This window comes from Odontesthes bonariensis, chromosome 21, assembly GCF_027942865.1.
Source record: "Odontesthes bonariensis isolate fOdoBon6 chromosome 21, fOdoBon6.hap1, whole genome shotgun sequence".
Classification (NCBI taxonomy): domain Eukaryota; kingdom Metazoa; phylum Chordata; class Actinopteri; order Atheriniformes; family Atherinopsidae; genus Odontesthes; species Odontesthes bonariensis.
Window position 1 is genome coordinate 24468947 of NC_134526.1, and position 26423 is coordinate 24495369.

The 26423-nt window shown below is 42.6% G+C and overlaps 1 protein-coding gene across 1 annotated transcript; it reads right to left on the reverse strand.

Annotated features, from left to right (window-relative positions):
• Nucleotides 1-25945, reverse strand: grb2b (growth factor receptor-bound protein 2b). The gene is made up of 6 exons (XM_075453585.1): nt 25571-25945; nt 23878-24178; nt 8452-8549; nt 5525-5647; nt 3338-3506; nt 1-871 (listed from the first exon to the last, which is right to left on the reverse strand). Exons 2-6 carry the CDS (start codon nt 23953-23955, stop codon nt 686-688), a joined length of 654 nt encoding a protein of 217 aa, XP_075309700.1. The 5' UTR covers nt 23956-24178; nt 25571-25945; the 3' UTR covers nt 1-685.
• Nucleotides 25946-26423: the final 478 nt, after the last annotated feature.

A 26423-nucleotide genomic window follows, 5' to 3' on the forward strand; every position in this document is an offset into this window, starting at 1 on the left:
CTTCTCGTTTCTCTTTTTGTACTCGTTTTTTTTTTTTTTTTTAAACCATTTCTTCTTTTTTGTTTTTTTCTTCTTCTTTTTTTTCCCGTTTTTTTTTTCCTCCGGCGCATTTTCCTTTAAAACACAGTTAGGGTTTATCGATAGGCAATTCGTTAAAGTTATTTAAAAAAAAAAAACAAACAACATGCAGAAAAGACAAGGAAAAAAAAAAAAAAAAAAAAAAAAAAAAAGCTGAATGTTAAAGAAGTTGAGAAGAAGACAGAAGCAGCTGTGGGCGCGGTAGAAATCATTTGGTTATCTTCACGGTCGGTGCGCTACGCTTTAGTTTCTCGGCGTTTAGATTTCCCTCAAAGACAGTTCAGTCCTCACTGAGTCGGTCAGTAGGGAGATGAACAGTCTCAGCACGAATAAAAGTTGATTTTTGCTCAGCCGCCACCCACACAGCGCCCATGACAGCACTACTCCTGTTTTCTCTCTCTTTCAGTTGTTTGCGCTCTTCCTGTTCTTCCTGTGTTTGCGGGATGGTCAAGAGAGGTGCAGGGGTGGTTGAGGGTTGGATAGGAGGGGGTGGGTGAGGGGGGGTTGGAGGGGAGGGGTGGTGATGAGATCAAGAACAATGATGATAATGGTGGTGGTGGTGATGGTTGCTGCTGCCGTTGTTGTTGTTTAAATGGTCAGACTGTTTTCACATGTTCCGGTTAACAGGCGTGACGTAGTTGCGTGGGAACATGCCCGTTTGGCTGTGGCAGCCCCCTTTCCACCAGTTGGGGTCAGAGTTGTCCAGGACTTGGATGAAGTCGCCGCGTCTGAAACCCAGCTCTCCTTCCTCTTGGGGGTCAAAGTCAAAGAGCGCTTGCACATATGTGGGATGCTGAGGAATCAGAAGAAAAGATGGAGGGGAGAGGTTGTAAGACAGACTTGTAAAAAAGATCAAAAATAAAAAGGGTGCAAATTCAGAAAAATATGAAATAACCACACTAATGCCCTGTAAGCAATATCATGACATGAAGCAGCCTATTAAGGGAAAACACTGGCTTGCTTTCATGTTTTCCAAGAGCTAAATCCAGAGTCTGACACTGGGATAAATGATCATTTACACACACACACACACACACACACAATCAGCCCCTTTCCCTCCATCTTAGCTGCACCATCTACTCTTGCTGTCATTTCTGAGTGGGTTTGGTTTGGTTGGTTTCCTCTCTGCCTTCCCCTGCTGCTGTCCGTCAGCTGTGGTTAACTGCAGACTGCGTGGCTAACACCATTTCACTCTCTCTTTCTCTGTCCTCCTATTGTCGATGCATCTCGACACTTGGGCGTGAAAGCGGAGTTGATAATAAATCGGCGAGGTTTGAGTAGCTTTCCGTAAAATGCACAAATAACCCGATCTGCGAGCCATCAAGCAAAGCCCAAGCTGTTTCAGCTTTAGCTGCGGCATTAATGCCGGCGCAGTCACTTCCAACAGCGTCACGGGGTGTCTTGTTGGTAAAAAGGTAACAATTGCACGCCAGGGACTTTAAGTCTCCAGGATATTAGCATAATAAGCGAGCTGAAACTCTACTGGATTTAAAGTGAACTGCCTCTGTAGTTCTTTCTAAACTTTCTTTAGAAAAATACCCAGAGAGGAGACATAATCACTGAGAATCAAGCCGAGTTCATAACACTGACTCAGACGCTAGTATTGATGCTTTTTTATTGTTACTAGTTCCAGTTCAGGTGATAAACAACACCGTGAAGAATGCAGTGAGCTGGACTTTTATTTGCTCACTTAGTGTAAGACAAAGTGCAGCTAGCTGCTTATTTCTGTGGCTTGTGGTACGTGCAGTGCACAGTTCTGAAAAAACCTCTCTCGGGGCTGAACCTACATGTTTAACATGATACGTTTATGATACACTTCAGGTAAATACTTTAAAGCGGAACTCACCCTTTAAACAACATCGTGCCCAATCACTATATTTGACCATAATATAATAGTGAATTGTGCTGCCACTGGGTATTATGTCTTCATATTAAATATAAAACCTTTGCATTTTTTAGAAATGGTGATTTGACGCGTCATGAAATCACCGGAAGAAAAAATAACAAACTACAACAATTCTAATTAGTTATAGTTCTAATGTAGAAGGGTTTCACTTGACGTCACTTCCGTATTTTTCTAAGCGCGCTAACCCAGGTGGTGGGCAACTGTGTTTTGTCTGCCACTTTTTGCCCAAAATACCTCAGTTTTGTACCGTTTTTGGATGTAGCAATCGGTCTAACCGAGAGAAGGGAAAGGGTTACTATCGAGTACCGAAGGTAATCGCCCATAGAGGTGAGAAATGGAAAAAACTCACAGAACAATGCCGCAAAAAGTGGATAGTTAACCTACGTTTACAGACTGGAGGAGCTCAATCTGCAAATGCTCGTGTCTGCGGTGACCACTTCGTCAAAGGTATGCGCGAAATCTAACTGTTTTGTAGTAGTGCAGTAAAGTATTATGTTGTTAAATGCCAATCAACAGTAATGTAATACGGGCTACGTTTGGGCTTTGTTTTGAAGGCTGCCCCAGCGCGTTGTTAGCTACTGAGCCAGTGGACTGGGCTCCGACGGTCAAGCTGGGTTACCCAAACACAGAGCTAAGACACCGCCATCGGTGTTTCATGCGATCTCTGAGAGTGGTTGATCTAAACAAAACAAATTTGTCACGTCGTCACAATCTTCACGTTTCTGTAGTATCCACGAAGTGCTTAAGTGCTAACAGCGCACATTAGCTCCCAAGTTCTTGACAACAGAATCGCTCTCCCTCTCTCTGCCTTTTGCATTAGGCTAGCGACGCCAAGTTCCAGGATATTACATGGTTGTTATAGCAGCTAGAACTACGTGCATGAAGTAGAACTATAACTAATTAGAATTGTTGTAGTTTGTTATTTTTTCTTCCGGTGATTTCATGACGCGTCAAATCACCATTTCTAAAAAATGCAAAGGTTTTATATTTAATATGAAGACATAATACCCAGTGGCAGCACAATTCACTATTATATTATGGTCAAATATAGTGATTGGGCACGATGTTGTTTAAAGGGTGAGTTCCGCTTTAACTATTAATGCCTTTATGCAGAATCTTCACATGACAGGAACCCGGCATTCTTGTGCCGTTTCTCCCAGATAACTCTTGCACATCTTTCTCGAACTGTGATCAGTGACCTCTAACACTCAGCCCAGTAGTGACACATTTCTCACCTGGCATTCCTGCATTGACTGACCGCTAACTCTTCCTGGTTCGGCAGAAATATCTAAATGTCTGCATGGTTCTCACCCTGCTAAGAAATGCCACGAAACCCAGAACGGGATGCCTTACCTGGGGGACCTGCTCTATGTCTCGCAGAAAGATTTGCTGATTACGGGAGACCGAGGTGGTGCGGTGATAGTCCACCAACTCGTTGAGGGAGTTAAACTTCACCACCCATAGGAAATACTTTCCAGCCCCATCACGAAGGACCTTGAAGTGCTGGACATCATTTCCGAACCTGCAGCAGATTGCAGAGAGGAAAAACTATGAGAAGGAGACGTTCAGCAGAAATCTGAGCATTAAAGGCCTACAGAAAGCTGACACTAAACCCAATACATGATGATAATACATACACAGAGGAACAATAATGATCATTGGACTCTACACCAAAACATTTCATAAACGCATGAAATTTGCGATTTTGAATTTGCCGCTAGGAAACCTTCCTGGAATTCCAGACTGGGGGCGGGGCTTCCGTGTGACGTCACAAGTGCCATGGTTTTTCCTGGCTGCCTCAGTGTTGCCAATTTGGCTAGATTTAGCGACTTTTGGCCATCTCTGGCGACAAAAAAAATAATCTAGCGACTTTCGGGCTCAATCTGGCTGAATCTAGCAACAATTTAACTTGTGAGTGACAAATCAGTTGCCCCGCGACACCATACAAGCCGAGACAGAAGCACTGCAGGACGGTGGCAACCCGGCATTTCCTGTCAAAACCGCAGTTTCAAGCTAGCTACAACGTGGGTAGGTTCACTTCCTGTTTTCAAAACAACAGCACGTAATGGCTTTCCCTATGATAAAAGGCAACGGGTATTTTATTTTGTCAAAATAACCGGAAGTGCGTTGCTCACTGCGGCTAGCTTTAGCAGCGCCGAATTCGTCGGAACAAAATGGTAAACAGCCGGTATTTTGTCAGGTTTTCAACACGTTGGGGATCTAAACGACTACTTTCTCATCTGAAAAGTTTCAAATGTTGCGGGGACAGAGGAAGCAGAGAGACCTGCGGTCGGAACTTGTGTCTGTGCCTCCCTGTCCGCCTGCCTCCTCTCTGGTGAAATCAGCCGGAGCCATCCCGCCGTGTTCAGCTCCCTGCGGTGCGGACACTCAGGGGGAATCCACCTGGCGGAGAGTGGACACACCGCGGGATGGTTGCCCTGAAATCAGCTGGCAGAGTGATCATCAAGAGCCCCGACGTGGACATGATCGCTCTGCCGGCTGATTTCCACTCTCCACCGGGCGGAGAGTGTGTTCGCTCTCCGCCAGGTGGATTCCTGTCCGACCGCAGGTCTCTCTGCTTCCTCTGTCCCCGGTGGTGTGAGCTGCTGGTGCTGAGGACAACACACGCACTTCGTACATCTACTCGCAATAAAAACTGCACTGAACCCAACGTTTTATATTTCCAAGCGACGTCCCGCGGCACACATCGAAATTTGCCGTGAAGAAGCTGTCCAGGTCTGGCAAACTGCTGGCTTCGCTACTAGAACTACTGGTGATTGTTCCAGCAGCTGGCACTCGTGACGTCACGCACCTGTCGTTCCAGTTTGCCAAATTCGAGTCAAATGTGGTGATAGTTTATTGGGCCTACTCAGGATCCAGGGGCCTAAAATTATTTTAAAATCATAAAAAAAATTCCATGGTATATAAGGAATCGATCTGCTATTTCAGTTTTGTGCAAAAAAAAAAAAAAATCACCTTTCTGTAGGCCTTTAAGGGTGCAGGTTCCTACAGCGGTGTCTGTAGTACATAGTTGTTTTGAGGGCAGTGCACACATTCAAATGAATGTAGTGGAACAGACACAAACCTCAATTATCCAATAGGTGTGTCTCTTAGAGCCTAGTATTAGTCAAATGAATCAGTAGCGACAGGCTGACTAACAGTCCAGACAGTAATTAAGATCCATATCGTGTCATCGACTTTACATGTTCCCAACAGCCTTTACCAAAAGAGAGAACAAAGACAGATAAGAGGAAATTAACCCTCAGTTTGTTTTGTTTTTCCCAGACACACAAAGGACTTAAAGGCTGACTTATTAAAACTGGAAAACACCGATCACTAAAAGGGCCATCACTGCAACTCCAACAGAAAAAGGAAATGGGTTGGTTGATGACTCAGTCGCGCCAAGCATGGAAGCTTATGAACCCGATCACTTGTGAGGAAACTGTACGCTGATATAAGGATGATATTAAACTGTATTTGTAGGAAAGCGTGTGACTCATGTTTTCCCCCCTCGTGCGACGTTCGAGTGGCACCACGTACTTCACGGAGAGAGAGAAGTCCCCAGGTGCACTCTCGCTCTCCCTGATGAGGAAAGCGCCATCGTGCCTCTGTTTGTTTAGCATCTCCTCTGCTTTGGCACGAGGAATCTTCCCGAAGAACCACCTGCAGAAAGGGAGACAAGAGAAAGGTTAAGTGCGAGGCTTGGTGACCAGAAGTCAACCCGTTTGACTTCATGCAGACGCACACACATGACTTCAGCTTTACTGCCAGCGTAAGGTCTGCAGGAGGAAACTGGAGGGGCCAAATTAAGCGCATTCAAACTTCCCACAGCCCTCTCATATCCTGTCGGCCAAAATGTGTGAAATGAGCAGACAACAGTGCTAACCACCGACTCAAAATGCTGTCCAAAGGAAACTATAAGGTCCCCATAATCACACTGTAAAACATTTACTTTTCTAAAAGGTCCATTCACTAGCAGTAAAAGTAACAGATTCCATGAGAGGTTCAAGGTGGGCACGTTTGCAGTTATTCAAAGTGGCATCCTTTTTTCTTTTCCTTTAGTCGCCAAAACTATACCACTGTGACAAAGCTCATGATGGAGGAAATGAGTGAGAAAGAAAAGCAAGTGAAAGCTTTTACTTGAGTAAATAATTAAAAAGTACAGTAAGCCAAAAGATTGCATTTTGGCTCCTTTGAACGCAGGTGGAAATCAATAATGAAGCGGCCGACTCGAAACACACTTTGTATCAGTGCTGGGCAGGACAGCATGCACCGCACGGCGAGTCTCTTTCCCTGTTTGATAGACGTGATAGCGGCGCAATTAATGAAGCCGAGGTAACCAGAGAACAACGGGCATCGCTATCAGCGACACACAGGTGCTCACCGTTATTGGGGGGGGGCTCTCTAAAGCCCGTGTGCCGTTTTACAACTCTTCTTAGACGTGTTACGCAAAACGCAAGCGTCAGTCACAACACGGCCATTGTTGGACAGGGGCACAGCTCTGTGTACAAACAAAAATGACAGATTTGGCGCAGAACCAAACTCTGAACAGGCCAAACTAGGTCTCTAGTCTTTTAAGACCACTTCCGAATAATCACAGTTACAATTTTTGTTTTTAAAGCTCTTAACGGCCTCGCCCCATCATATTTATCTGAGCTTTTAACAGTCTGCAATCCTGGTAGAGCTCTGAGGTCAACAAATCAATTTTTGCTGGAAGTGCCTGCAGGTCAAAATACAAACACTGGGGTGGCCGAGCCTTTTCTGTCGCTGCGCCCAGGCTCTGGAATAAGCTCCCTGTTGAGCTGCGTCTTATTTCTGACCTGGGCCTCTTCAAATCTAGGCTAAAAACCTACTTATTTAGAATTGCTTTTAATACCCAGTAGTATGATGACACTTTTATCTTATTCGATTTTGTTGTATTTTATTGCTTTCACTGTTCTTTTATTTGTTTTTACTTATTCTTCTCTTTATTTATTACCTGCTGTAAAGCACTTTGGTACATCGTAAGGATTGTCTGTAAAGGGCTGTATAAATAAAATACATTTACAATAAAACACAGTTCTATAGATATAAACCAAAACCATTTCCTCCGGAAGGCATAACACACAATCTGTCCTAATCTGAGCTTTATCTGTGATCTAGGCTGGGCATAATTTACCCTGCAAGCTATTTCATTATAAAAAACGATACAGGACTATCTTAATTTGAGAGTTTTAGCAAGCCAAGAGCAAGTGTTGAAAATATACAGGAAACCAACAGTCTTTCTGCAAAACCCAGCTTTTATATGAACAGGTTCACAAGAAGGTGAATCAATTATTAATCAGCCGAGGGTAAAACTGCTCTCATGGTGTCGGATTACTTGCAATTGAAATATAAACCAAAAGCGTAAAACGCTGGACCTTTAAAAAGGAAGCGGTTCAGATGTTTGGCTCTAAAGCCGAGCTTCGATCGCCCACGTCCATGACAAGGGACAGGAAAACACTTGAGTGTTCCTGTGACATCAGCACGAGTGACAGAAAAAAAAAGAAACAACAACATCTGACTTCCAAAAAAAAAAAAAAAAAAAGGAGGAAAAAAAACCTACAGAGTTCCATGTGATTGCAGCACAGCAGTGATGCAGTGAGGTCAATATTCAATTAAGCGTGAGAGGTTCCGAGCACATTAATAAAGAGAGAGAGCTCATCTGGCACCGAGTGTGGGTCCAAAGGGAATGCTCTCCGAGGATCCAGCCAAGATGTAGTCAACGACGTTCAACACATGAATGATACCACACAGGCGTGCGCGAGCGATGGGCTCTAAGGCCAGAAACTGGTTTGCTTTTAACAACGCGACTGTGTTCTTCGCTTTATTTGGAGTGGCGGTTATGCAAAGTACAGTAGGTGTAGTTTGTTCCACTGCTCGCTGATGACTTAGTCACAAAAGACCCAAGTTGTACACTGCTGAAAATAAAATTTAAAATAAACAAAAAACATCCTCAAACACCCTAAAAATCGGGCTTCTGACGATAGTGGAAAAGTATTTAAAAGGCATCCATGCCCACATAAAATGACTCTGCGGGAGCTGTGGGGTATTTAATGGCTCAGATCCACAATGACGGCCACAACACCCGAGTGCGCACTCAAATTTTCACCGTAGTGCTGCGCTCCTGGACACAAGAGTGGTTTTCTTTACAAAAAAAATGCATTGGCCGACTTTGACGTCACACGTCTATTGTGGCCAATAGAGCGCCGAGGGTAACCGTGCAGCTACTAGAAATACGAAAGGTCTCAATCACAGCGCCTTAGTAAGTTTATCTAAAAGAAAAAAAAAAAAACATTTAAACACACACGAGCGCCAGGATATCACATAGCTGTCCATAGCTGGATAGTTATTGTTCAACTGCTGCAGAATAGTGTCATCCTAAAAAACCTCAACAATCCAAACTAATTTTCTCAAAAGGACAGAGAGAAAATGCGTGCAATACTTACGGATGGGCTTTCATCTCTATGTAATTCTTGGGGATGAATCCGTCTTTACCATTTAGTTCTGCCTTGTACCAGTTCTGATCACACTCTTCATTTAATACCTGAAAGAACAGGAAGAGAAGAGAGAAGAGTGTCAGCTCTGCAAATACAACAAATGTCAACAAGAGAGAGAGACGACGACTAAACCGAGATGAAAAAAAGAAAGAAAAAAACATTTCACTGGTTCAATTTCCTGTGACATTAGAAGGTACGTGTACTTTACCTTTGATAGATGTAAGATAAACATCAGTTAACTACAAAACAAACAGCAGGGGCAACCAAACTCATTTCAGTAAAAGAAGAAGAATCTGCGAGCGAAATTCTCTTGGACGTAGAACAGAAACTATAGTTCAATGTGTGTTTGAAGACTGATGCTCTCCATTCTTCAAAAACATAAAGATGCCAGGCTTGTTACATCATCGTCAGTACAAATTAAAAATGAATGACATGTCACACAATGTGTTATTATCGACTTTCCCGTTTTTGCATGTGTACACACACACAAAAGATTAGATCAAGACAAATGTGAGAAATGTGCAAATTTCCAGTTCAGCATACGCAGTAGCAGAGTCATGCAGCGTTTGTTTGAGTGACACTGCAGAAAGCAGTGATAAAGTTAGCCTGACTTTGAGCCAACACAAGGGTATAAAGCCTGATAAGAAGGAAAGAAAACATTGCTGTGGTTTACAGTTGCACAAGTTTCTCTCCTCGCCTTGTTGTTTCTATCCCTCTTGCTGCTCCCCGCAAGACAGGTGGGACAGCGGGCTCTACTAATCTCAGGGTCGTCAATTTGTCTCCTTTACGCGCTAAACTCCCCCCGAGCAAGACAAATGGCCCCGAGTAAGGCCAGCGCAAACCCCCCACGCGTGTGCACATGTATGTTTGTGGAAATGGGTGAATGAGAAACATACTGCAAAGCATCTTGCACACTGGCGAAGGATAAAAGGGCCGACATAAGTGCTGACCAGTTACCATTTCCCTCCCCCTTTCTCTCCCCATAAATCCATAATCTACCATTTGCCAATCCCAGGACAGCTGTCCAATTGGTCTCCGTGCAGTGTGAGTGACTAAGGTCCTTTTGCTCCAGTGAGCCTGCAGAATGCCAGCTGTCCCTGGTCTTCCCCAGCTGCTAACTCCGCATAAGACCAGCATTACTGGGCGAGGGAGTGGCCTTGGACCAAAATCAAAAGCAGGCAGGAGTGGGAATGTACTGTGTGATAGAGTGGATTTACAGACAGCAGGGGCAAAGTGTCAGAGCGCATTTACTCTGGTTAATGTCTTTTTCTCCGTCTGAACCGAAACTCAAGCGAAAGGTCTTAGTCTTTGTACTGTATGTGGCCACAAACGCCTCCTGACTGCCATCGTGTAGCTCTTTGGAAGTGGGTTACTTCTAAAGAAGGACAGCAAAACATGACGTGTACACAACCAAGCAAACTGCTTTATGTGAATTTGCTGAATCACAATGCCACTTCCTCAATTCTGCCGCTTCACTAAAAGCTAAAATATATACACACACACATTAAATGTTCCACCACTCGGGAGTGAGAGAGTAGCTGTGACTCGAACACAGTGGAAAATGAAGAGTTAAAAATGATGGGAAGGGGGGCAGAAACCCAGTAAATTGTTTTACCGAAAGCCCTAAACTGATATGAATTCATCAACTACCTCCCCAGACTCGACATGCCCAGTCAGCCAAACCGTTGTCAGGAAGTGGAGACTAAAGGGAAGTATCAACATGCCAAAAATACATGATTGCAAAAAAAAATGTCATGACTGTTGGCCACAACTAAACCAAATCCCCACATGATGGGAAAAACAATTTACCATTGCCATTTAACAGAGCTTGGTGCCAGAAAAAAAAGAAAACAGACGCCGGTCAAAGCGACACTCTTTACTTTCTGCAACAACAAACGCATTCCATCCTTGAAGGGTTCTGTTTAATCAAATCCTGCGTGTGTTGTTGACTCAGAGGAAAGCTCGCTCTGAGACACAAGAACAGCGCCCTGAGCGCAGTCATGAGCAACATGTGATGGTGCAAGTGACTGATTTGCTCCATCTATGCATGCTGGAGTAAAACTAATCCAAGGAATGAGGCTCATCCCCGAGGTGCTTTTGGAAGTCCTGAGTGAGACGAAAGAGGTGGTGTGCAATGTTTTACGAGTTTATGAGCAACAACAGTTCTTCAAATGCTCTGAAACGAAACCGACACTTTAAGAGTTAAAAAAAAAAAAAAAAAAGTGTTCTTGGACAGTACTGTGTGAGGAAGAGTATGGGGTAGAAAGACTCATCCTCACAACTATGGTTCAAGGCCACATGTTGGCAAGCATCCACTGCACTGAAGCGCCCATGAACCCCTCCCAGCTCCAGCACTGCTGTTCAGCTGACCCAAGCCTTTAACCTCTGCTGGGGGAAAAAAAAAAAACTTTTCCAACTAGATCACTTATTAGATGTTAACCAAGGATTTACAATATATCCCTTTGGCTTCAGAACTCTGTGTTATTGTGGCACATCAGGCCTCAACTCTTAAGTTGTGACTATTGCACATGCACACATCAGAGTTTGGAGAGGTGAGTTTATGTTTTCTCTAATGTGAGAAACAACTCCCTGCTCATTCAGGAATGTTTCCAGCCCTTATTCCAGCCCACATTTTATTTATCTATTTGTTTTAAATATCACGCAGCCCTAATGCAAGTCGACATCAAAGAGGGGCATTCTTTACTTTTACATTTTATTTGTTACATCGTCTTCTAGTAAAAAGACAACATTGGTGGCTGTTGGAAACAGAGGAAGTCTGAAAGCAGCAGCATCAATGTGTTCGTTTGCTTTTAAGGGCAAAGTGAAATGGGAGGAGCTCATATATGTCTGTGATGGATGGGCTGTAACACAGGAGCTGTGCCTCCGTTCAGCGCAAATAAGGGAAGGGAGTGTTTTTCAGAAACTTTACTAAAAAGATGCACGCAGGCTTCAGCTTTGAAGAACAGAGCAAATGCAAAGCTGCTTTCTTTCTGATAGCCACGACGGTTACTGTGCGTCATCGTCGGTCATCACCTATTCAAAAAAGAAAGAACAATGCTCATTAAAAGTTTTTTCAACCCAAATGCTTCTACGAATCTATGAGAGGGCTTTCGAAACTGCAGGAATAGCAGCAAAAAGCAGAAATAATATATTTGCTTGGGTTGCAGTTTCTTTTTTTAAAACCATTGAGAGGAGACAACCGCAGCATTTTCGTCTGAAACTGAACTTTCCGTGCCGACCCAGCATTGCCTGCTGCATTTCTGTGGATGACACGCATTCCCTTCCTCCGTCCAGATTTGTATTTCTCATTTGTTTCAATCTGGTTGAACCACAATAGTTGTAGGAGTCTATTGGAGAGGCTGAGCTCCAGGGATTATCTCCTCCACAGCTGCCCCTGTCATCTTCCTCCTCCCCCTATATCTCTCTCTTAATCACATGCTCTAAAAATAATTTGGCAATTCCACCCGCAACCTCATGTGTGACAGTAAACACAGATAACTGTCGCATTAAAGCCAAGCGTGCAACCATTCAGTCGGCGTTTTCTCTGCAAAACCGTGGCATCGCACAACTGCTTCTTTTGTTCAGTCCTCTGACGCAGAGTCGGTGCTGCGTTTGCCGACAATAAACGCTTTTTTACAGCCGAGGAAGGAGACGATTGTTTTTGCTTTGATTTACAAAGAGCACAAGTAACGATCACAAGGCCACTGCGCTGAGACCTTAATGTTCCCCTTTCTGGCAACTTAAGGGGAAAAAAAAAAGAAAGAAAAGGGTGTGCGACAGAAGAAATTAATATCCCTGCTCGGAATGGCATTGTTGCTTTAGACATACATTGAAGCAACTTTTTAGATAGTGTCCCAAAACAAACTGTAGGTGGTTAAAGAGAGGTGGACGTGGAGGGGGAGCTGCAGCAGAGAGATGAAAAATACATCTGTACTGTGTGCTCAGGATTGCAATAAAGGATTACTTTAAGAGAGAGTTAATCTGGGTGTGAAAGCAGGTCAGCCAGATAGTAAGACAGAGGAGGTAAAGCTTCATCAGAACCCCAAACTCCAAAGCCCGTTGAACCTACCAGCATGTTTTAAAAGGACCTCATGAAGCCCTTTGAGTCTCAGAACTACCCACACTTAATCATCTGATCGAAACCGCTGAAAAATAGCAAACTATTTTATTACGCAATGTTAAAGTGCAACCACTAAACCAAAGTGCAAAGAAAACATATATTCATAATGAGCTCAAATATTCTTATCCTAGCTAAAATAACATTATCCTCGTTCGAAGAGAACAAATTATGTTCCGTGGACACATTTCGACAACAACTAATGATCTGTTGCCTACCAAAGGCCAGGCAGAGAAGCGCTTCTTTGTGACTGGAACAAAAAGCAACTCAGTTGTGCAGAAATGTAAAATTGGCCCTCAGTTCATGTGGAGACGGAGCCTAAAAGGAAAGAGCACTTTAATGGTTGAAAACATGGTAACACCATTTGACTATTACTGGCCTTGAATAGAGATGTCAGAGGACTTAAGAATCTGTCAATTTGACATCCTCAAGGAAGAAAAAAAAAAAAAAAAAAAAAAAAACCCAACAAAAGATCTGCATTGGGAAAGTTCAAAGTCCGTGTACAGACTGTGGCTTGCTTAGGCATTAACAAAGATATCTAGCAAACATGTCACCGCATCAAGTGGGCTTGGCTCGACAAAGAACCGGAGAGAATATTGAGAAAAAACAGGAGTCCTGTGATTGCACAAGAACTAAGAGATGCTTAAACACATCTAAGTGTGTGTCAGTGGTAACTGTGCGGATGCCCTGGAGGAATCTAAGGCTTGGCATGATGACATACTGGCAGCAGAGGAGAACTGAATTGTGATGTCATCGGATCTTACAATAGGAACAAAAATTATTCACCCCCCCCCCTAAAGAGCACACTATCTGGGCCAGTGTGCAGTGACTGCGGGATTAGGTTTTTAAAAAGGTGGATGAGGCATTAGGGTGTCAATTTTAAATAACCTGAAGGTGTTATAATGATGTATATGGACAGACAGATTAAAAGGGAAAAAAACAAAAAACCTCAACCCTGTGCCTAACCTCTTTTGCTCACAGCAGGAGGGCGACAGACTTACACCAGGACAGGCGAGCGCCAGGGATGGCAATGATTGCCAGCCCAACACAGAGATTACATTGGATTCTAGTAATTTGAGACGTCTCATATTGTTGTTATTAAAATCATGATTGGGGTCATTACCACGCAGGGAGGCTCCCTTATTATGTTTGTGGCTGTAAAGTAGCCATTATATTTCCAAGCGAGGGGATAAACAGAAGGCTGAACGTCTGACTGTGCCTTTGAGCTCTACAGCAATATGGCTTCTGGAGAACTTTGCCTGTCAAATCAGATGCAGCCGCTCAGGATTTATGACAAAAAATAAAAACCAAAAAAAAAAAAAACCTGTGCAGTAAACCGATGCGACAGCGGGCATTCAGGAGCAAACGCTGAACACATGTTGTGCAGCGTAACAACGAAAGCTGAAGCAAAGAAAAAGGCAGACGGGAGAAATTGTAACATTGAGCTTAAGTACAGCTGTCAGCGTCTTTATGGCACATCAGCAGGGAGTGATGTGGAGATGAGAAGGAGAGAGACCCAATTACAGTTCTGACGCACTCACGGGGGATAAGCAGCAAAAAAAAAAAAAAAAAAAAAAAAAAAAGAAGAGACCATGAGAGGCAAGCAGCAAAAGGATGAAAAAGCAACAAAAAAGGAAGGAGAAATGGGGGGAAAAAAAGACAAGAGAAAGACAGATAGAGGACCACTTTGAAGAATCACGCCCCTTGTGATCAGTTCAGGAAAGATCATCAAAGGGCAAATAACAGACTGCACGCACTTCTTTTTCAGAGCTGTAGGAGCTGTAAGATCTGCAAGAGTTCACTGTCTTTCCATCTGTGGGAGCAGGGTTTGCAAAAAGAGTTTCTGTGGTACCACATCGAAGGGAATCTACTCAAAGAGAAACTAGTCGTTTCATTCCTACACTGCGCAGCTCCTTCGGTTACCACCAGATGCTAAATCTAATCTAAATTTTTCATCCTCGTCTTCATTACACTCGAGATGCCGGAGCGAGTCTTAAAAAATGGCCCTTTTTGACACGCAAAAGAGAAACCTCAGAATGTGCGATCACTTCAACAGCCTGATGTGGGTCTGTGTGTGCAGGGTTGATAAGATCCGAGTCGTTCTCACAGGTTACCACATGGCTGATGTGACGAACCTCAGCTTGTGTGCCCCGCATCGATGGAGCCTAAACTCATGGGGCGTGTTCGTCTTTCAGCGACTAAAAATGTGTCACGAGGAAGTGTCTCTATAACAAAAATAAATAAAACACCAAGAAGAACACTGCTATATTGGTATCTGGGGCGAATGAGACACTCAGGGGTCACTAAGCCCACAGCAACAAACGATACACGGTACACTGACAGTTCCTGTAGACAATTCACAGAAATGGTGTCGATTTGAAAGAGCAGATGTCAGCTTAAAAGTAAATGGCAGATGCGAGTGTTGACATATTAAAACTTGCCCAGTTGGGTAGCCATTAGGCCGGAGTCGGCAGTTGCTGGTACAAATACACGTCGACCTAGAAGACCGACTGCTGTGTGTTGACTAAGCAGACGCCTCAATTACACAGACACACGAAGAACGGAATGGGAGCAAGGCAGGAAAAGATGAATGCAAATGCAAACACGCTTTCTTCCATCACTGCGATAAGACAATATTTGAACTTTAAACATCTTCCACTGGGCACTCTAAACAGACAGCTTTCTGGTTGTTTGGTTCCAAGCAGAAAGAAATGTTTTTTTTTTGACCCAACATTCAACCTTAAGTTTATAATTCAAATTTCTTTATTAGGATAAACCCCTTGAGGTGAATCACCTCGTTTTCAAGGGGGTCCCAAAAAGTTTAGAAAATCAAACTTTCCCAGCACTTACATTTCAACATGTCTAAGCACTACAGCACGCATTCAAAATGCAGCCAAGTTATTGAAAATAGATGCCGTTCGTGTCACCATTTGTTACGGTCTTTAATCAAAACAGCAGCACAAATAAAATCCTTTTTTTTTTTTTTTTTTTTTTTTTTTAAATTGAAAACGCAGCTTCTGATACATTTTGGTACACCAAACCCAACAACATCTACAGATGCCGGAGAGCATTTTAATCTCACCATCTGGCTCAAAGCAGCATTTGTAAATCCAGTTTGCAAAGGGGCTTTATCGATATCGGTCAGCTACGCTGGTCAGGATAACAGAGTGACCGCAAACGCCAAATGCTGTTCAGAACAGCATTTAAAAGCAGAAACTAATGGCACTAAGACATAAGTTTAGAAGATAAACCGTCTTCCTGTGCACTGCCCCCCCCCCCACAGAAGCTCACAATAAACTAGAGGGAGGCAGAAATGATGCAGCACAGGAGGTGTGTGATGTAAAGCTGTGGCTCTCTGGCAGTCGGCAATTTCTTATTTAATTCAATAATACTTTATCAACGGTAGGATTGGATGAGTGCTGAGGTAACTGGCTTACAGCTCCATCGTCCTCAATAGCCGCTTTCGGACAGAGCCGTTCTAAGAACGCAGTTATAAGAACTGTCCTACTCGAATTTCGTTCTGATAACTGTCCTTCCCCAGCGGAACTGTTTCAGTCTGCATTCGCACATGAGTCAGGACCAGGTCGGGACTGATGCGGCACAGCCGTCTGCGTCAGTGACATGTTACTTTAGCCGTTTAGCGCCACATTCAACAACAAAACTAAACTAAACAAAACCCGGTTAAAGTAAGGAGAGAAGAAAAAACACCACAAAGAAGCTAATATGGAGAGCGGGGAGGCCACCGTGTTCATGGTCTGCATGATGGTGATATTAATCATGGCGATCAAATCAGGCGACTAATATCGAGGCTGGAAGAGCTCACAGAGAGAGTCAGGAGACGAAGGTTTCGAGCGCAGGCGATACTTCTTTGTTTCATGAAGTAAGAAAGGAGAGCAGAGCGCTGCAGACAAAGGAGACAAAGTGTAAGTTTAACTTATTAAACACCCGGAGGTTGTGTCCGTGTCGTATGAGGAAACATTTCAGCCGTGACAGCATGACATGGGGCGTAGCTACCGAACACCAAACACCTACGTCAGATGTGTTCTATAGAACCCTGAAAAGACCCGACCTCGGAGAAGGAGCTGAAATGGTTATAGGAACTGAGGGAGATGGTCCCGAGTTCCTGTATGTCCGAATGCGGGAGAAAACGGCCCCGCGGATTAAAAGGTTATTAGAACTGCCAAAGGTTCCTACAGTCCGAAAGCGGCTCATGATACAACCTCATGATACAAAAAAAAAAGTAAAACATTTTTCTGCCAATTCTACGCGTGTAACAGAAAAAAAAAAGGAAGCAGCTTATGATCGACTGTGATAATTCTGTTTTGTAGTGCGTTAGGTGCAGAGTTGCTGGAGTTTGCTTTTTGGAGATACAGGAAGCTGCTGGGGGGTTGGAAGAGACATCAAACAGGATGTGAAAGCAGCTATACTGTAACATTACCGTAAGTACACTCAGAAACAGGGAGGCAACTAATGTCCTAAACTAGAGAACTTCACCGCATACTAAGGCAAGCTTCACTGGAGGCTCGAAAAAGGCCTGACGTGGCGTAAACTGCTTCAAAATATGACCCAATAGTTGAATTGGGGGAATTCTAAATTCAAAGAAGATTAACAGTAGAAGGCAGTATAAACTAGTCATACTTTTTACAAATGTTTAAAATTCTGGCTCAAATTTCTAAACCTCGTAAGGCTAACATAGATGAAAGCTATTTATGGAACGCCGGCCGTCAGCTGTTTGACCAATCAACGTCAGGCGACGTCCTCTGGACCCGTGATGATGTCATTATGTCACAGAGACTTCGTCTTGTACCAACTCTGATGTAAGAAGTTGAGGGAAAAAAAAAAAAAAAAAAAAAACTAAAGTTCTGGGGACTACAATGATCCTCAGTCCTTCTAAAAGTTAAAGGACCATTTAAAAAGTCCCTTCAGTCTTTAGGCAAATTTAGGCTCTGCTCTGTTCATTGAGCAGCAAAAAAAAAAAAAAAAAAAAAAAAAAGTCCCTTGTGGCTGTTAGGCATGAGTGTTTGTGGCTAATGTTTGTCTTTTCTTTTTTTCTTATGTAAACTGCAGCTGAAAAAGCACACAACCGAGTCTTTACGTCCGGTGTGTATCGAGTTTATAAGGCAGCTCTTGTTTGTGCTCTTAAAGCCGATAACGGAGCATTCTGGCACACGTTGTTTGATGCTGAGACCTTTCAGAGTCAAGAGTAAACAGAAGCAGCTTTAGAGCTATGCTAAACAGGCCGATATGTTCGCAAGCCGGAGGTGTGCTACTGTAGCTTTAACGTAACAACCTGCTATCAACACAAAAAGGTGCGTTAGCATGTATTCTTGTTCAACTGTGGAAAAAGTTATCGCTTTACATTGTTACAGATGATGAGTCCATACTTCGATACAACAAGAGATTTCAAATTTCTCCTTTGTTAGCTGATGCATAACCCTTTATTATGAACATTTATCATCGTAATAGTCCTAGCTTTAAGTTCTGCTGGTGACGCAATTCAGTTTCCGGAGTGATCTTAAATTAAAACAATTTTATGAAATATATTGACAAAGTAGCATGATCAGAGTAGACTTTAAATGACCAAACTGTTATTTTGCAGAGAAAAGCAGCACATTGCTGAGGATCTTACATGGGCAGCATGCAAAGATCTGTTATTGGGAGCTGATTCTGTCAGCTATAAAGGCTGCTAATCTTAATTTATTTAAGGAAGAAATGAGAACAAGCATTGAGTGCTCAGGGCAATGGCATTCGCCAACTGTGGCTCACACTTGCTTGCTGCCTTGCCTCTAGACCATTTTTCTGACACAGAAACTGAACCCGGGCTTTCACACAGTCGCATTCTTCTTTACAATCAGATGAACAGGATGAAAATGCAGAGGTGGATGGCAGATTCAGATTAAATGTAAGCCATTGGAGGCGGTTTGTGTGTCATGTGCATCTGCGTATTTGAGCGAATAGACTGCTGTGAATGTCTATGAACTCATTTATTTTCACAGCGTCAGTGGTTACGGCAGTAAAAAAAAAAAAAAAAAATGACGACAATTGAGTCATTGATTCGACCAATTTAACACAAAAAAACCTTACACGTGGGAATAACCTGTGAAAACATCTGGCACAAACCTCATACTTACACCACAAAAAGCACCATAAGTGTTAAACTTAAAAAAACTTAAACTTAAAAAAAAAGAAAAAAAAAAAAGAAAGGAAGGTGTGCAAGAAAGGAAACTTCCCCTTTTTTGTATATGCATGACGAGAGTTCACATTGTGAAACTACACTTGCCTGCATTATGCAAATTTGTCACAAGGCCACACTCTATACATTTGTACCATACAATATTTTACATACAAGATCATGCTCCAGTGCCGATATATCTGGGCCACGACCAAAAGCATTTGACAGCGCAGGAGCATGATCTTGTATGTAAAATATTGTAGAGTACACATGTAAATGTGTATGGAGCAAATCTGTCGTCGTATTCGGACGCAGAGTTTCAATAGTGTTTTCAACAGCTTGAAACTGCCTTTAAAGATAAATAAGGAAGGTTCTTTCGCCAGATCCGTCTGCCCTTTACTCGTAAGGAGTAAATGCAACGTGTAGAGTACAAGCACAAAGACTTTATATTAACCAGATATGCTGTATATACTGTGTTAAGTGTTAAAGGACGCAGCATTTTCAAAAGCTAGAGGAGAGTGTGGCTTGGTCAAACAAATGTGAATCATCACTAGCAAGGTGGCCTAAATAGGAAACAAAGCCGATTGACACTAAAATGATCAATGAGAGAGAAAGTTTTCTTCATTCACATCACATGATGAGCAGCAGCCACTCACTGAGCAGATTAAATGACAACAGCGCCCGAAGTGCAAAAGCAAGAGCTTGTGCTGGCGGAGCTCTTAAAATTGAAAGTAGCTATAGTCAGTCCAAAATGCTCATGAGGACATCCCAAATCCAGATGAATTGAAGAGTAGATGTCTAGGACGCACACCCCGAGCAAAACAGCGAGAAAGGAGGAAGAAGGTTAGAAACCCGTTTTTTTCCGTGGTTCGTCACGGGAAATGTGAGATCGCAAGCAGATAAAATGCACGAGCTTTGAGGACGCAGCAGGAATACTAGTTAGGCAATATCATTTCTTTCACACCTCTCTGCCTACCTTTCAGACTACATGGGCAGATAGGGGCTGGCGACAGAGAAGTAAGTAAAGGAAGACGGATTTCAGTGCTTCCTGAAAACAGATGGCGTAATCCTTGACATGTTACTGAGAAGGAGCCTTGCACCCCGGCTGTTGAACTGCTGGCTGTGAGTTTCTATCCATGTTGTCTATCAGGAGCCCACATCACCAGTTCACTTGTTGCCAAGCCACAAAAACAACACCCCAACGTGGGAGATCAGTAAAGATTTCAATCACACCTCCCTCTCTGCGACGCAGCCAATTGAGCGTTTTATTTTCATTGTATTTTTTAGTATTCTTATTCTATTGTATTTTACCATCCATCTTTAAAAACAATTCAAAGCAGCAAAAATATTCTCCCTTTAAGTTCAAGTAAAATATTAACCTGAAATTAATTTTGCTCACCTTGAAAGAGTTTTTTTCCCAATCCAATCTAGATTCTGTCAATACAAGATATTTTTTACATGGCATGTATATTAATTCTGATCCAACCAGAAACTTAACCCTGTCTTTTGTATATCAGACATTACGCCAAGCAATAAAGACATACCGCAGACATATTTGATGACGACTGTTAAGGCTAACTTAGGATCTCATGTCCCTGAAACAACCTTTTCATCCTCTCAGTGGCAGATAGAAAAAAGTATTTTATGTAATCATCTAAGAGGAAAACAGCTATGCGGCTTTGTGGCATTAAGCCAGAGCCGGAGCTGTCTAACATCCAAGCTTCGCCACTGTGACTTTCAGTGAAGAATGCAGCCTGCAACTAACCTCCTGATCCCATTCGTGACTTATTGAACACAGCACATCCCACAAGATAGTGCTGAACCACACTAGCTTTGCTGAACCAAATGCACAGGAAGGTCAAAATAACTGCAAGAAAAAATGTTATCTTATTCCTCTTTTTCACTTGTTGTGATTAAACTAGCTTTAATAGCATTTTGGGAAATACTTAAGTTTGGCTCAGAGCACATCTGAATGGAGATATACTGTCACCTGAAAAGCCTATTTGTGGATGGCAACGTTTCCCCGTCCGGGCCACAGAAAAAACAAAGCAGCCTCTGAAAACACCGTCTACAAAAACCTAATCATCAACGCATTGTAAACACTGAAAGTGTGATAGAACAGTAATACTGCGTTACCACACTTTCAACTGAATATCTAGTAAAGCAAGGCTTGAGGTCCAAAGTGAAAACATGAAAAAAACAAACAAAAAAAAAACAGATCTTCATTGTATATTAGCGAGATATGGTCTTCAGTTAGTGATGCAGCTAACGGTCTCCGAATGATACTGAAAATAGTGTGAGGTTAATGATGCTACGAACATGCAAAGCCTTAACACAGGGCTGCTCTCTTATGAGAGGGACCCTTTGTCCAGGGAGCAGAGCTGTTTAGTATTAGTATCAGCAGATAGCACAGATGATAGCTGCAAAGGACCCACAGTGGGCCAAAATAAAGGTTTAATATGTATAATAAGCTACTCCAAATGCTCGCGTGCAACGTGTTGTCCAGCATCAGGCAAATCAAAAATGTCCATCTAATGTAAATGAGAACAGCTCTAAAAATAAGACTGACTTTTTATGAGCGGGCACTTTTATTAATGCAACGTTGTTAGCCGAGGTCAGAATTTAGTGCCATTGACGTTTTAACAACTGTTACATAAGCGACCTATCCAACTGGTCTAAAAGGCTGAGTGCAAAGAGCAAAGCCAATAGAAACAGAGTATACACACACACACACACCACAGTGGGCTCTTCAGCTTACTATAACAATGAGCTGCAACACCACTTTGAGTTTGAAACACTCTTCCCACCAAAAAGCTTTTTTCCCCAGAATTCATAAAACTTATAAAGGGACATGACAAGCTTTCTTTCTTTCCTGCATGGAGCTGTATTTAGTACCAATGAGAAATGTCTTAGCTGCAGTAGTGCAAAAATACTCAATAAAGCATGTGCTTTTTTTTTTTTTTAAGTTTGCGTTGTTCTAGATGGCAAAGATGTTAGATGTTTTAGATCCCTCCTGCTTGGATAAATGGGCCTAGGCGCACCACTAAGTGCTCCAAGATGCTCCAAAGTTGCATCTTTTTGTAAAAAACTGTGAAACATAAGTGCATAATACAGCCAAAAACCTTATGTTTTAGAAACAATGTAGCAGAGGTCAAAATGTGAGCCTGTTTGAGTTTTAGTGAATGACACAAGCGTGTTCGATCCCGTTCCTCATAAGTTACCTGAGGCGAAACAGTCAGAATTGATACTAATGTAAAAGCACCGGGGAGGGAATCGGAGAGCAAAACAGGATAGAATAAAAAAAAGAATGAAAGAACGGAGGGAGATGGCCGGTTCATTCCATCTCCAAAAAATGAACTGGTCTCACAAATAATTCAGAAGAAATGCGGACTTTGCTTGAGGCAACATCAACGCCGGCTTTTCCAACACTTTTCAGATTCAGTTGCTGCACAGACCATAGCTGCAATGTGCGTTTAAAGTATGTTACCCAACAGTCAACCCCCCCCCCCCCCCAAAAAAAAAGAAAAAAAAAAGCAAAACACGAGGGGGGGGGGGACTGAAAAACACGATGTGGGCGTTGAAAGTTTTTTTTGTTTTTTTTTTTTTTAGATAATCAGTTAATCAAATGTTGTAAAAACCCATTTACAGATGCTAAGTTCAGTCTGAACTACCCAGGCACCAAAACGCAATCTCATCTACATTGAGTAAGTTAGGAGGAAACGAAGTCCGTGGTTTTTCTAAAGAGATCCTTGGATGCAACACTGCAATCGGTTTACAAGCTCGACCCTTTTCTAATGAAACAGCCAGTCTGTTGAAATGGGAGGAAACGTACAGCACTTTCTCACATATGCAAATTTAGCTTAAGCCGTACTTAGTTCGGTGTTTCCAAAGTCGACTTTTCCCCCCGCTGAGATAAGAAGTCTTTTCTAGGTTGTCTGGTGAAATCTCTTTTTTTTTGGGGGGGGGGGGGGGGGGTAAAAACAGCAGTGACATCAATCTGCTCGTCCACAACGGCTAAGACTACAATACAACATTATTCTTATATGTAATATAGCAAAAAGCATTTTATTTTTATTTTTTTTTGGACCGATCAAAACAGAATGAAAGACTACACAAAAATACACGGCCAAAGAGTGGCGTTTGAGTGCCATCAGCACTGCAGAATATGGATAGTAAAACACTGACGAAGCCCAAAAGAAAAAGGAATGAAAGATTGTAAGAGTTGTGCTTATATCCAAAGAGTCACGGTGCAGGAAAAGTGCAGTATGGACAGAATACCTTTCAGGGTCCAAGACAGCATAAAGCTTTAGACAAGCTAATCATGCCGGAGGATCTGGACCAGCCTGGGATTTCAGACAGGTATCTTTAAATAGTTCAGCATGGAAAACTCTGCACTTCTCCCTCTTTAATCATCGCTGTGCCTTCTGTAGAACATCAGTGTTCACCCGTTTACATAATACTCAACACAATTCTACATTTATACACAGAAAGACCGCCCCCCTGATTTACATAATGATGCATACTGGAAAGGAAATAAACAGGGGGAGAAAATGCAAAGAGGAAACTAAAGAAAATACATCTGTTGATCCAACGCGTTACCAAAAATCAAATCAAATCAAATGTGGGGGGGCGGGGGGTAAAGAACTCGAGTGATTAATTAGATCAATATGCTGTTAAGGTAAATAATAATGAAAAAACAAACAACGAAATTGTAAATATAAATATATATTTCTTAATAAAGAAATAAATATATTCCAAATAAAATCAAAAACTGGGTGGCAAAGTAAATGAAGAGCCACATTAAGACAAACCTAAATAACTGCAGACAAATGTATATATTTCACATTCAATCATTTTTGCATACATTATTATTATTATTTTTTTTTTTACAACTTAATTTTGGTAGCATTCATCGTCATATAAACGTATTTAATTAGACATTTATGCAGTTTTGTTCCAGGTCGTGGTAGTTTCAGCCCTCCGTAGTTTCCGCCCCAACACGGCGTCAGGACGAAAACATTCCCGATCAGTTCATAATCGTGAGTAACAAAGGCGAGTCTCAACATTGACGGGAGTTGGCACTTACCTTGAGGATGTCTCCACGCTTGAAACTAAGCTCATCGTCAGCGGTAGCCTTAAAATCGTACTTGGCAATGGCCTCCATGGTCCCCGTGGCGCGTTGGAAAAAACGGCTCGGCCCGAAGTTATTTCTCTAGGAGTGAGTTTTTTTTGGGGGGGGGGAAGGAAAAAAAAAAAAAAGGAGGAGAAAAAAAGCTAGCACGTATCCAGAGCTTCCGTGGTCAAATAGTTTGTCTCCAAGTCTCTCCTCCGGCCGCTGACCCGTTCCTTCAGGGCTTAGACCTCACATAAAGGTCACAGTACAGAACCTGTAGACAGGGAAACCACGCAACACTCAGAATCAGGTTTAGTGTAGCAGCTTCAGGTGGGGAGGACCACTTAAAAAGGCACACTGACACAAGATCTTCACCTGTAACAAGATTACATTAACATGGTCCACCAAGACCGGGCAGGAACGTCTTAGATGGGACGATGTCAACACACTCCCTTGATCTATGCCTTTTAATAACTGTCAATAATGACTATCGAAAACACAGCAGGCAATTTCTCATCATCTTTTCCAATCATAGGAAACTTCTAACCCACAGCCTCCAAGCCCGGTCATAGATAAGTAAGATCTTTACTTAAGCAGAGCTGACAGTGATACAGTGGCTCAACTTAAAGTTACTGAGTTAAACAGATGAAGGCACGTTATCCAATTAAGTTGTTTTCTAAGACGATATGGCACAGCTCTGATGAGCGCACACTAATTCAAGTCTGCACCTAATAAGGCCATTAAAGCTGACAGCCAGCCAGATGACGAAGACTCACAAACTTAGGACAACTCATCAAGCTGACTCCTTGATTTGTAGATTTAAAAAAAAAAAAAAAAAAAAAAAAAAAAAAAAAAAAAAAAAAAAAAAAAAAACTGAGTCAGCTTAAAAACAGATCCCACCGTACTCCCAACTAAAGATAAAGGGGGTCGATCAGAGGGCGAAAAAAAACGCGAGGAGTCACAGCTTGTTGTTTAAAGTGAAACAACTGTAAACAACTCGACATGTTGGCTCAATCCAACGTAATCGAAGACGAACGATACACACGGGCACGTCAGATGTGGCAGTAAAGATTGAACTAATGAAAAGAGGAAGCTTGAGGTCTGAGGGGAGATGAACTGCAAGGAGCCTCGCTAATTTACGACATGATCGCCGTCGTTTATAGTCGACATAAAGGTCAAAATTTAAACATTACGCCCCGGCCGTTTTCAACAACACAGCGCATTTTGTGGAGTCTGTAGTCGCCTGTTAACGAATCGATTCAGTTCCAGCGAATAGACTGCGCCCACTCTTCTAGAACGTTAGAGCTAGCAAGCCGGCTAACGGTCGGGCAACAATAACTGCGATGCAGAGTGAATATCAAACTTACCCCCATTTGATAAAGCCAACATCCAAATATAAGACATCGTTATAAAAAATATTAAAAACGCTCAAGCTTAGAAACGGTTAACAATACATTCATAAATACCCGAGGCCTACTGGTTAGCTTCACGTTGGCAAATGTGAAAAGGAAGAAAACACCTCTTTTTTTTTTCATAGCGCAAGCTGTTGTTGCTAGCTTACAGGCAGTTAGCTCAGCTAACATTAGTGAACTTGACCAGCCGTCGAGAAAACAGCACAAAGTGCCCAACTTTTGTGTGAAGAAAAAAAAGCGTTAGACTAACTTACCACTCGCGATATTCCGTTTTGGTGTCGCCCCCGTAATAAACAAAATGCTATCGTGTAATTATGCTCTCCCTGCTTCCTCTAGAGAGGCAACCAACGATAAATGTGTAGTGTCGCTTACACCCCGTCCTAGGAGCCTTAAGCTAGCAAGTAGCATAAGGTTTTCGGTTTATTTCCGCTTCCTTCCACAGAGCTGGTGGGCTCTGCATGCTGTTGTGACGGTTGCTCCTCCCCGCCAGTCTGTTCCTCTTGTACGCCAAACCAACCGTGGGAGTGTCATCCACAGATATGCTGTTATTTCCACGGAAACTTGGTTGGTCAGTAATGTATGTGAGCGTCCGCTATTACGCAACCAGATTATAGAAATAACCTTTATCAGTTCAGGCTGCGTTTTCAAAATCACGCCGACTGTAGTAGTGACAGTGTCAGGGGATGATGCCCCTCCACCCAGTTAGATTCAGACTCCACCTGAAGAAAAGAGCAACAAAAGCCTGCGCTGAAGAACAAAACAAAAGATGAACAAATGTTAAAGCATCTTCTTTCTGTGTGTGGCTAAAGATCAGTGTCCCCTCTGAGTGGCCTTTGATCAAAGCAGCAGCAACAACCGCAGACCGCGTTTGGTATGATGCAGACGGTGCACCTGCAATTCGCGTCACTAACCCTAAAGAAAGTCTTTAAATGAACTACAGTCTTTTGTAATTCAATGCACAACATTTACTTGAAATTGCCATGCCATTTATTCAGCAACCCATTACATTTCAAAGTAATCTGACCCCAAACTGATCACAAATAACTAATCCTTAGTTCTATCTCCTAGTTAGTTGGGGTGAAATCAGACAAGGCAAAGCTTGACCAT

What these genes read in the sequence shown, in the direction of transcription:
- grb2b (XM_075453585.1), bottom strand. Translation starts at nt 23,955, where the DNA reads ATGGAGGCCATTGCCAAGTACGATTTTAAGGCTACCGCTGACGATGAG. An exon ending in AGCGTGGAGACATCCTCAAG is followed by an intron (nt 8,550 to 23,877) that starts GTAAGTGCCAAC and finishes CTGTTCTTTCAG; the next exon opens with GTATTAAATGAAGAGTGTGA. An exon ending in ACATAGAGCAGGTCCCCCAG is followed by an intron (nt 872 to 3,337) that starts GTAAGGCATCCC and finishes CTGATTCCTCAG; the next exon opens with CATCCCACATATGTGCAAGC.